Source organism: Ostrea edulis, chromosome 4, assembly GCF_947568905.1.
Source record: "Ostrea edulis chromosome 4, xbOstEdul1.1, whole genome shotgun sequence".
Taxonomy (NCBI): Eukaryota; Metazoa; Mollusca; class Bivalvia; order Ostreida; family Ostreidae; genus Ostrea; species Ostrea edulis.
In genome coordinates, this window is record NC_079167.1 from 39,072,431 (window position 1) to 39,085,166 (window position 12,736).

At 34.3% G+C, this 12,736-nt stretch overlaps 1 protein-coding gene across 1 annotated transcript; it reads left to right on the top strand.

The window, feature by feature from the left end:
• The first annotated feature begins 33 nt into the window (after nt 1-33).
• LOC125669552 (armadillo-like helical domain containing protein 1) lies at nt 34-7,631 on the top strand. Its single transcript, XM_048904138.2, has 12 exons — nt 34-354; nt 518-586; nt 687-853; nt 1,930-2,126; nt 3,101-3,185; nt 4,268-4,387; nt 5,503-5,575; nt 6,556-6,601; nt 6,696-6,779; nt 6,925-7,002; nt 7,147-7,228; nt 7,493-7,631. The coding sequence occupies exons 1-12, from the start codon at nt 149-151 to the stop codon at nt 7,510-7,512; spliced, it is 1,227 nt and encodes a 408-aa protein (XP_048760095.1). The 5' UTR covers nt 34-148; the 3' UTR covers nt 7,513-7,631.
• The last annotated feature ends 5,105 nt before the right edge of the window (nt 7,632-12,736 follow it).

Consider the following 12,736-nt stretch of genomic DNA (forward strand, 5'->3'; position numbering starts at 1 on the left):
GGATAAAAGAATATGCTATAACCAATCAAAGGCCAGGTTCTATAAAGAGCTACGTAATGGCGATTAGCAACATGTAAACAATATGCAGAGCTGAAGCACATTTTCTCTATTTGTTAGTTGGATATTTTCATTCTATTGTGGAAAAAAGATGGGATCCGCGAAACAACAGTCAGCTATTTCAAAGATTATGGGACTACTGCAAGAATGGGATAAAGGCAGTAAAGTTGTAAGGCAAAAAATTCTACAAGATTTCATTGCACAAAATCAACATAAAACAGGACCAGAACTCGAACAGGAATTTGCACAGGCGGCCAGTCTATTTCTAACACGACTTACAGCATGGTTACGATTAACGTATCCTTTTATATGCAAACCACATAATATCTCTCTCTCTCTCTCTCTCTCTCTCTCTCTCTCTCTCTCTCTCATTATGCTACTTGTAAGATCCACTTAAGTACTATATAAAAATCCATTTGAGTACTACCAGTTAGTATCTAGTACCTTAACCCCTAAACAGTTACATGATTGGAACCTGTTTAAATGATCAGCTGAAGGCAGTCTCAATATTTTTATCCGCATCAAGTGGGTAAGTGAAACTTAAACTGAAATTTTTTCCCCCAAGAATTGGGAAAATTACAATCTTTAGTTCTTTAACTAATATTTTCTTGTATATTTGTTCCATTAAGACACAAATACATGGCAGAATTTCTGGAAGTTGGTGGAGTCCTCACTCTATTAGAGATTATTGGATTAAAACAAGCAAAGGAATTTGACAAGTTAGAGGCACTGCACTGTCTGATATGTGTTGCTAATGCTGGAAGAAAATACAAAGAGCTGGTGTGTGAGAGTTATGGTAAGTACTAGTAAGATAAGCACTGGTTAAGTATAGTGTAAATTACACTATACTAAGCATACAGTATTTATGCTCCGTTATGATTTTCTGAAGAAAAACCCAAGTATGGTGGTCAGTATAGCTAGGTTAGTTTGGCTGCATGTGACCAAATAGTTTAATCAATTGATATAAAGTCCCTGATTATAGAAATTCAGGAGACCTGGGTTAATTATGGTGAATAAAGGATAATGTTTATTTTTTAAGTTGGAATTACAACATTGAACATTAGCTATATCATCGTCGGTTACCCACGGCTGCTTCTAATCGATTCTCTCCATCAGGGAGTGTGTGTGGACTTAAAACCGTGGTTTGCGACGATGTAGCTATATATGTTGGTTATTTACTGACTTACGTGAATGTTGGCACTAGGGAATTTAATCCCAGTAGGATCTATCACATTTTCTCCTGAATCCCATTACAAATTTCATTTGGGCATGAGGAAATTATGTTCACATGTTCCCATAATTTTTCAAACTAAACGAACTGAACAATGTACTTGTATGTATTAACATTGACATCACAATGCTATATAAGGGTTTACTTGCTAACCAAAATTGACAGTAGTTGTGCTTTTGTTTAAAACATAAATCCCTATACCATAGAGTTTAATTATTATTGTCCCAAGGAATTTTAAGTGATAGAAAAATTGTATTTGTCCTAAGTTAATTGTGGTCTGTTTTCTGAGAGAAGTAACACCACTTTTGATGTCATGTTCTCCAAATCACTGTAAAGATTGGAGACAAATTATGTGAAACTGTTTTGGACATAATTAATCTCATGAAATAAAATAAGATTTTGTCTTTCTTTCAAGTTTCAAAATTTCAAGTTTTACAAGAATCATTTTTTCATCTTTAATTTTACCAGCAAATAAATGTTTGTATTCTGACACTTTGAAGTGATTTCGTTTATATGGATACCATTTTTTGTCTTTATTCATGTTTAATTTTGCACACTAAATATTTGTTATGAAGTATGTATTATGTATCTTGATATTTAATGAATAAAATTTGAGGACATTAAAATGTACATTTTGACAGGCATAAGAGCTGTTGCAGAGTGTTTAGCAAAATCTAAATCTGAAGAGACACAAGATGCTTGCAGGAACATCTTACTTATGCTTGCACAAGGAAATCCCAAATTTGAAGTTCAAGTTTACAAGGGACTTATTGCTCTTTTGCCCTGTAGTTCACCGAAAGCACAACAGATGGCAGCACAATCACTCAGAATTATACAGGTAAATTTTACTTTTCATATACAATGCAGTACTAAAAGAGGAAAGCATGTGTTATAATCTGATTAAAATCAGCTCCTAGTTCCGGACCCTTTTTTATATTGTCACTAAAAGGAGCGGATTGAGGAGCTGGTTTTAATCAGATTGGCATGTGTTAATTTACACGTGTAACAGGAAGGGAGAAAATGCAACAGACCAGACCGAGATTCGAACCCGGGCCCCCTGAAGCTCTAGTCAGGTGCTCTACCAACTGAGCTATTTGGCCACCGGCGATCGAACCCGGCTAACCGCTACATTCGTCCCTCCTTAAATGTCTTCTTACTTGAAGACATAAATCCAGGATCTTTATCCCCTGGCAGGCATTTTCACCTGTCAATTCCAGGGGCTGGTCTACGGCACCAAATGTAACAGGAAGGGAGAAAATGCAACGGACCAGACCGGGATTTGAACCCGGGCCCCCTGAATTCTCTAGTCAGGTGCCCTACCAACTGAGCTGACTGGCCACAGGCGATCGAATCCGGCTGACCGTTACACATGGATCAATTGTATCGTACAGCACTTCTCCATGAAGCTTGTACGTCTACAGTTTGATCCTCTATCGAAGGCGAAAGACGCATATATGTCATGGTAACTGGCAACCATCAGTAACATGTCTAAATATTTTGAAATGTAATTAAAAAGTAGTCTTTAGCTTTCTTGATAAACAATGTAAATACTTTAATTGTATTCACAATATTTTGATTAGCATAGAAGATTAGCATGAATGCGTACATTTGTGAAATCATAAAAATATCATGCTTTGTTATGCTGAATCACATGGTAATTAAACAAGTTCATGATGGTACACAGCTACACGCAGTAATTATATAAGAGAGGGATTTTTGTATGTTTGCTGATTACTAATTAGTAATGGTCCAAAGTAAGATTTCAGTATATATTACATCACATATTTGTATGTGTTTCTCTTCTATTCACAGCCAATAGTGAAGAATGCCAACCCCAATATTGTAGAACCATTGTTAAACCTCCTTAAAACACTGCATCTTGAGGTTCAGTTTGAAGGTAAAGGATTTTAAGTTAGATAAACATTGAAGGAGTTTACATATGTTTATGTAGAAGTTGTTATGTTTGCTGAAATTATCTGGTATGTAGTAGTCTAAATAGACATTTTTCTAAGATGGGAACACATGTTGTGCAAAGGAAATCTAGACATTTGCACAAAGGATGTTTGTGCCAATTTGATAATCTGGTGCTGAAGAAAAAACACACATTGCATAACATTTTGTACAAAGTTTAGAATTTATATGTCTTGTTTATCCCTACCCCTTTCATTGTCCAGTATCTCTTACTACCTCGGGAGGCTGCTCACCATGGGGAGATGAAAAAAAAATTGAGTTAGCTTAAAGATACCGATTTTCATGTAATTCTTTAAAAGAAAATTCAATTAGCTGCCATTATGGGTTTTTATGTATTTATAATTATTTACTGCCTGTAGAATCACTTTAATTATTTTCAAGGTGTCATTTTTTGTGATTTGAGAAAAATAAATGTGTTTGTGGGGACACAAATTTTGAGTTTTAACAATTAATATTTATTATCATTATATATAGACATCAATGATATACAAGTACATATTAAGAAAGTTGTGTTGTTACGGAGGATTTGAATTTTTATTGATATGAAACAATGAAAATGAATGATTTTACAGTACAAATCAATGCATTTAGAGTCAATATATCATGATGATCAAGTAATCATCAATTCCAAAAATGATAGAAGTATCTGGAAATGAAATTTTGAAGGGGTGTAACAATTTTGGTCTTAAGAGGAGAGATTGTATACTATGTTGCCACTATACATTACCAAATAAAATTCATATCCAATGTTTTCTTATAGAGGGTATTGCATACATGTATTTTTTTTAACAAAGCATTTTGTATATTGCATTGTCATTTTACTGCAAGTACATGTATTATGTTTAGATGTTGAAATAGTCTGAACACAATTAATTAAAGCATTCTGATTTAAACCACTCCCTTTTCTTTACACCAGTGTAAGGAGAAAGGGGGAATGGTTTGAATCAGACTCAAGAGCGCAACTGAGTTTTAGGGTACATGTATTAATAACTGTACAATATCATTCAGCTATTGAGTTGATAAAGGAGTTGATGGAATATGAAGTGTCCGACACAATCCTACAGAAACTGGTGTCCCTTCTGAGGCCCTCAAAAGAGGAAACAGTCAAAAGGCCAGAAATTCTGGAAGGTAAATCAATAGTGATTTAATACATGCACTAGTATTGCATTCAAATTTTCTTATCTATATTTAGTTTCTGCTCAAAAATTTCCAAATGCCAGGATTTTCCAGGAAAGCATGACCCTAAACCAAAGTTATAACTAATAAAAGAAATTAAAATTGCAAAAAGTTTGAATATTTGTTCATTGCACAGTCAATAGATATTAAAAACTCATACTTGACATAAAGGTTTTTATGACCAAACTGTTTCATTATCCTGAACCAAGGTTTTTAGTTGTAGGTTAGGGTTAGGTTACTGGTAAAAAAAAAAAGTTAATAACATTTCTATGGGGTATAACTTTATAGGTGGGATATTAATAGTTCATAATCGATACAAGGGTTGATTATATTTGACTAGGCAATGTATCAAACCTTGAATTCCAATTTCAACCAAACTTGGCAAAACGCATCCTTGGGTCAATGGCTTTCAAGTTTATTCAAATGAAGGGCCATGCACCCTTCAAAGGGGAGATAATTACAAAAATGCCAAAATAGGGTGGGGTCATTTAAAAATCTTCTTCTCAAGAATCACTGGGCCAGAAGAGCTGAAATTTACATGATAGCTTCCTGACATTGTGCAGATTCAAGTGTCTTAAAATCATGACCCCTGGAGGTAGGTTGAGGGCCTGATAGGGGATCAAAGTTTTACTTTCGAATATATAGGGGAAATCTTTCACAATCTTCTCAAGAACCACTGGGCCAGGAAAGTAAAAATTTACATGAAAACTTCCTGACATAGTGCAGATTCAGGTTTGTTAAAATCATGGCCCTTAGGGGTAGGAAGGGGCCACAATAGGGATCAAAGTTTTACATGCAAATATAGAAGAAAAATCTTTAAATATGGGCCAAGGTGACTCGGGTGAGCGATATGGCCCATGCACGTCTTGATATATAAATCTGCCATATTGACATACATGTATATCTTACTGACTGTTATATAGAAATACATGATGTGTTTTATCTAGCAACAAACTGACATTCTAGTCCAAGACAAAATTAATTTTTAAAAATAGTACATACAACATCTGCACATACTCTGTACAGTAAGATGCTGTTAAATTAGTTTAATCTTTTTCATTGTTTAGATCCAGATGTACCCAAAATAAATGCACCTTTACCAGTATTTGTACAACAAGCTGCAGCTGCCAAATCCATCGGGTACGTATGCACATTTGTGATTGGTGATAATTCAACTCGCATTTCATGTGTGGCAGTGAGACGGGTTCGATCACCGGTGGCCAGATAGCTCAGTTGGTAGAACACCTGTCTAGAGATTCAGGGGGCCTGGGTTCAAATCCCAGTCTAGTCCATTGCATTTTCTCCTCTCCTGTTACATTTGGTGCCGTAGACCAGCCCCTGGAACTGACAGGTCATGAGGTGAAAATGCCTGCCAGGAGATTAAGATCCTGGGTTGATGTCTTCAAAGTGTGAAGACATTTAAGGAGGGAGGAATGTGGCGGTCAGATGGGTTTGATCGCTAGTGTCCAGATAGCTCAATTGGTAGAACACCTGACTAGAGCTTCAGGGGGCCCGGGTTTGAATCCCAGTCTGGTCAATTGTATTTTCACCCTTCCTTTAATACATGTATGGTAAACATTGGAGGAATTCCAACTCACATTTCATGTATTTAGTGTACATTGCATCCTCGACTTTAATGTTTTTGCATATTTAGTAAATCCATTGGGTTTTGAGGTACCTAGGTAGTGTTGTTAGCTCCCTCACTTCCCACCAATGCAACCTGCAAACTCATCCTGGACTTGATCATTCAAGTGTGGTGTATGGTGGTTATGCATGCTCTCTAATACCAACAAGTTTTTTCTGCTGGGAACTCCGATTTTCTCCCACACTAATGACCCCCTTATACTAACATGCAAGCTAACAAGAGGCCCATGGGCTACAACACTCACCTGCCAACAAGAGATATTGATAAAAGGAAGGTCCATTATTGGGAACAATCAACTACACTTCCCATTACATTTTAAAGAGAGAAATTCTGTTATCTCATGCAACTCAAACTCAGCTGCTAATTATTAACAGAATGCCCAGAATTGGCTTGTAAATCAAAAGAGGTTAATTGAAACATTTTCTTTTTATTGAGTTTTTAAGATGCAATATACAAAAATCATTACTATTTTCAGAATTCTATCAAGGGAGTCCAATGAAATTGCAGAAAAACTTATTCAGGTGAGTCAAATACAAACTGTAAAATAGATATAAATATTCACCAACCCCTATGATTTGTAAGACTCATGACTACGATTTTTGGAATTATTTTTAGCTAAGAGTGACCCACAATCTCCTGTATGCCATGGGGAATATGGATTATGCCGACAGCCAAAGGCAGTCCAGCATATCATTAGAGGTAACTAATGAGTATTTACTGACATTGTACTAATTTCCACCAAATTTGAGAATTATCATAATTGTACAGTGAGTTCTGAAATGTAGGACCCCGGTCGTCACCATGCAGTCTTTGATATATGTTGTATCTTTAACTTATTTTTCAGTACCTTTGTCGGACTTTCCCGATTGTTGATGAACATGTGAAAGAAGCCATGGGAGATGCCCTATATGATTTATTTATGGTATGTGAAAGGATTTTATCTGTTTAAAGTTGACAAAAACAACAAGATGAAATATCAAATAGATATTTTTTTAATTCTGAGTATATATTTATAAATCAGCATGTATATTATATATTGAATTGAGATATATCTATAAATTTTTAGTCCAATCCTGAGGGTCTTTATATGACGATGAGTCATGTCCAGGCAGATGTTTTAGTGTCTAACAAAGTCAACATACCTAAATGTAAGTCTGCAAACCATTATTGTTATTGTCAAAAATGCATACATATGTTTGCGTACCAATATACAGTAAAACACGGTTATAACGAACTTACACTTGTTACAAAGTAATATTTATTCACTTACGAAAACAGAATACGGAAATTATTATTGAATATAATGAAGTTTGGTCATAACAAACTGTTTTTGCTGGCCCTGGAGGTTTGCTATAGCCCATGTTTTACTCACTAAAAATACCACTGATTTTTTGTTGTGTTTTTTTTTTCAGTGGTGGAAAGAGTGGACTGATGTCACTGAATATTCTCTTTCCTGATGAAGCTGGAGTGAGAGATGTATAAAATGACACTGAATAATACTGTTAAAATGTGTATGTTATATGTATAAATAAATATGAAGAAAAAAATTCACCTGATTAGATCTTCATTATTTGCTGTCTAAAATACTTGAGTAAGTACTGTTAGAAGATGGGGTTTTTTCTCACTAAGGATACATATACATTCTGAATATTGAAGGCCTGTAGTTGCAATTTTGAAGGAGGTCGGAGGTCAAGTCTGAGTTCACAGAGTTAGTGATGTTGGAAATAATGGAAAAGATTTTGCAAAAATACATAGTTGTTTATTTTATTTCAGTTGTCTGAGTATATATAGCTGCATTATATAGTGTAGAGAATGATGCACAAAATTGTGAAATGCCATTTTAGTATACATTTGAGGCATTTCTGATATCAAATACTTTATTTTTCATATGAATTCATGTAATTGTTTTTGATAAGAATAAATACATTTTCTGATATGAAAACTATTTTCTGATATCCAAAAATAGATTTTCTATTATCACAAGATCATATTATTTTGATATTTTTGTTATCAGGAAATCTTATTCATATGAAAAAAATAGTTTTTTGATATCGGAAAATACAGTCTTTTATTTAATATCAAATAATACATTTCTTGATATCAAAAATGAATTTGTGATATCAGAAATTTTAATATTTGATCTCAGAAAACCATTTTGTGAAGTCAGAAAATTATTTTTTATATTGAGAAATATGTGAGATTTTGTAATATAAGAAATTTTTAATATAATTTTTTTTATATCACAAAGTTGTTTTCTAATATAAAATAATATTCTTTATTTTCAATATAAAAAATTCACATTTTTTATATCAAAATGCAATGCCTATGAGGTGTCCTGCATGTTGCCACTCTAATTTTAGCTGTGATTTTGTATAGTGGGAAAACAAGTTGCAACAAAGTACTTTGTACTACTGATTTAGTCATAATACATATAATGTAATCTCTTTGGGAAGAATCGGAATCGCACCATCGTAAGTTACAAACGAACCCGTATGGAGCACAGGCACCTGAAGTATGGATATTACTAACCCACCCCCCCCTTTTTTTTTAAATAATTTTTTTGGGGTAGCAATAATTTCTCTGAAATGTGAGAATTCCCAGCCTATCTCATCCCTTTTTTGATTCATATAATCATTTCATGCTTTTTGTAAGCTTTAGAGATTATATAATAAAATAACCAGTAGAAGGCCAATCTCTAAAGCTTACAAAAAGCGTGAAACGATTACATGAATCAAAAAAGGGATGAGATAGACTGGGAATTCACACATTTCAGAGAAATTATTGCCACCAAAAAAAAATTTATCAAAAAAAAGGGGAGGGGGGTAATATCCATACTTCAGGTGCCTGTGGTATGGAGCGCCAAATTAACATAAACTCAAATGACGATTATTATTACACACAATACTTCAGTAGTCAATTATTGCTCTCATAGATTCAATTGATGCGCGCATCGATTCAGTTATTGGTTTCATCAACTGAATTGATGCTCGCAAGTTATTACTTGCAAAAATTAATTTAGAGCTCAGAATAAATGAATTGATGATCTCTTTATTTCAATCATTTACAATGATTTTTTTTAAAGAGGGAATTAATGGGTAAATGATTCTTTTTAAAAATTAAAGAGATGATTAATTCCATCATGGGTATGTTGGCGGGGCGTGGAAGAGTGAATTGAAGACATCTCTCTTGAAGTGATTACTCCGCTACAAGAAATTATTCACGCTTCAATTGAATTATAAATGATAGCATGAAAAGGTGAATATCAATCTCCTATGAAGAATACAAAATTAAGGGTTAAGCAAACATGGACTCCTTGACACACCAGAGGTGATATCAGCTGTCTAGGAGGAGTAAGCATCTCCTGTCAACCGGCCACACCCGCTGTGAGCCCTATAATATCTTGATCAGGTAAACGGAGTACTCCACAGTCAAAATCAGTGTGTAAAGAATGGTCTAACGATCAATTCCATTGAAGAAAGCACGTTATTTGAATGGATGATGCACGCAATAGTTCAGTTGATGATAGCAATAATTCAATCATTGTGCTTATTTTAATTGAATTGATGCGCTTAATTGAATTGTTCTCACCAGTCGAATTACAGCATTCAGTGGTTGATAATTATCATCAATTCATTTGAAGAGAACATCAATTCAATTATTGCATACATCAATTCAGCAGAATGATTAATGCTATTAACACTTATGTTAGATTAATGCGTGCAATAATTCAGGATTGGAGATATCATTAACTATTTTAAGAGGTCTTTAATTGAATTGTTGTGCGCATCAAATGAATTGATGATATCCTCAAATTATTAAAAATATCTTCAATTATTTCAAAATTATGTTAATTGGATGCTTCATAAACCCGTGATTTTTTAAAGTTTTTCCATTCATGTTTTTTGAATGAATACCAAATCTGTTTTATGATTTAATTATATAATGTGCACTTGATTAAATCAGATAGCATTTGGTCGATAGGTCAAGAGAGAAATACTAGATATTGCATGAATACACTTGGTACCAGACAATTTTTCCTGAATTTAATCTTATATCAAAAATAAGTTTTTGATATTTAAAAAATCACTTTGTATTTTCTATAAATATTTAAAAAAATCTTTTTCTGATATCAAGAGAATGATTTTAATACTAAATAGTATGCATTTTCTGGTGTAAAAAATTCATTTCTTGATATCAGAAAATGCTGATGATCTTTTGACTTCAGAAAACGATTTTCACACAAACTCAACAAAGGGGTACAACTGCTGTTGTCGGTGTAATAATTTAAAATTATGCAGAAAATCTTAAATAATTCAATGCTATTCTATCAATTAAATATTTATCTGAATAACTCTAATTTTGCATTTGTCTGATTTCAATGCAACTTGAGTAAAATGCCTCCAAATGTGCTGTTTTGAAAAGTCTGTTACTGTCGTCAGTTAAACTGCTTCAATACGAGGAATATTTTGTTTTCAAATAATATGGTGTAATGTTGTTTAGAATTATGCCTCACCTCTTTCAGGGGGAGACATATTGTTTTTGTACTTTCTGTCCATCCGTCCGTCCGTCTGTCTGTCCCAAAATATCTTGTGAACGCTTTTCCTCCTATATGGCTTATCGGATAGACTTGACACTTTGTGCAATGCTTCATTGCCATTTGTAGATGTGCATATTATCGGGACAGGAGGATCCAATTATTTTCCTAAAAGTTATAGTGGATCTATGAGGGGTGGAGGATGTAAAATAGCTTGTGAACACTTCTCCTCCTATATGGCTTATTGGATATAGATTTGAGACTTTGTACAATGCTTCATTGCCATTTGTAGATGTGCTTATTGTCGGGGCAGGAGGATCCAATTATTTTCCTAATTTAAGTTTATAGTGCATCTTAGAGGGGTGGAGGATGTTAAAATAGCCTGTGAACGCTTCTCCTCTTATATGGCTTATCCGATAGACTTGAAATTTTGTACTATACTTCAATGCTATTTGCAGATTGTGCATTTTGCAGGGACAGGAGGATCCAATTGTTGTCCTTAAAGTTATAGTGGATCTGAGGGGTGGAGGGTGTAAAATAGTTTGTGAAGACTTCTCCTATGTGACTTATCGGAGTTCACATTGTTTAGTTTATGTCCCTACTCATGCTTTCCCCTTTATACCATGTAGTACATTAAAGGGGGGAGGTTTCATTTGGAGCACTTCCAATTTGGGGAGCTGGAAAGACATTTGTTTTTCATAAAAACAATCTGTAGTTTTACATACGATTTACCTAGGAATATTCTGTGAAATAAAAGTGATATTGTTATTTTTTTTTACATCAGATTCAACAGGGGATGCTTGTTCCTCCTGGGCACCTGATCCCGCGTTTGGTGTGTCCAGGGGTCCGTGTTTGCCCAACTATCTATTTTGCTTATGTGATTTGTGAGATTGATCACTGTTCATTATCTTCACCTTTCATTATATGTCTTGTACTTCTTTTTCAAGCTTTGTCGCCGAATTAGAAAAATCATTAATAGCGTCAAATCAAAATGTTATAGAGACAAAGACATTACTGATTTGTACACTTACAAAATAGCACACAAGGAATATGTTCGTTAAAGTTGCTAACAGTCACCTTAAACGTTTAAAATAGTAAAATCAATCAAACATTCATCAGTATAACCTGAATTCCATCTGTATACTTTCTCTTCCACACAATTTAGGCTCTTGTGTGCATGTAAAACTAAAACTAAATGTTACCCAAAAAATCATACTTGTATTTGTAAAAACTACACTAAGATATCTACTAATTTGAAATATTTGATACTGAATTGCTCGTTACAAAATTTCTATCTACTTATCGTAAACGCAGTGCAAACTCAGTTTCAAATGTCTCAGATAAACGTGACGCAGGTAACACAAGGACAAATGTCTCAGGTAAACGTAACACAGGTAACACAGGGACAAATGTCTCAGGTAAACATAACACAGGTAACACATGGACAAATGTCTCAGGTAAACGTAACACAGGTAACACAAGGACAAATGTCTCAGGTAAACGTAACACAGGTAACACAAAGAAGGACAAATGTCTCAGGTAAATGTAACACAAGGACAAATGTCTCAGGTAAACGTGACGCAGGTAACACAAGGACAAATGTCTCAGGTAAACGTAACACAGGTAACACAAGGAAAGACAAATGTCTCAAATCGATCAATATTTGCCCCCCCCCCCCCCCAATTAATCCGAGATTCCTCTGACTCTTACCCCCGCTTTTATATTTGACAATCCCCCACAGAAGTCACAAAATAAAAGCGGGGTTAAGAGTCAAAGGAATCTCGGATTATACTTATTATTTCCATTAGTGGAACTCTTCAAATTAAAGGCGTGTTAAGTCGTGCTACCAGGACAACATACGTACTAAACATTACTTAGGCATACGTAATATAAATTATGGTATCGCATATATATTATAACCGACTGTAAACCACGACACTGATTAAAATTCTAAAGGCAAATTTAGGAATTGATTATTCTTACAAGAAAACAGACGAACTTATTAAACTATGTGAAGGAGTGCAGGTACTAAATCTGCCAAATCTGACCGATATAAAGCATCAATCGCAAGAAGAACTGTGAAGGGGAAAACCAATATGCACATCCGACACAATAACTTTTC

What these genes read in the sequence shown, in the direction of transcription:
- LOC125669552 (XM_048904138.2), top strand. Translation starts at nt 149, where the DNA reads ATGGGATCCGCGAAACAACAGTCAGCTATTTCAAAGATTATGGGACTA. An exon ending in AATCACTCAGAATTATACAG is followed by an intron (nt 2,127 to 3,100) that starts GTAAATTTTACT and finishes TTCTATTCACAG; the next exon opens with CCAATAGTGAAGAATGCCAA. An exon ending in TTGCAGAAAAACTTATTCAG is followed by an intron (nt 6,602 to 6,695) that starts GTGAGTCAAATA and finishes AATTATTTTTAG; the next exon opens with CTAAGAGTGACCCACAATCT.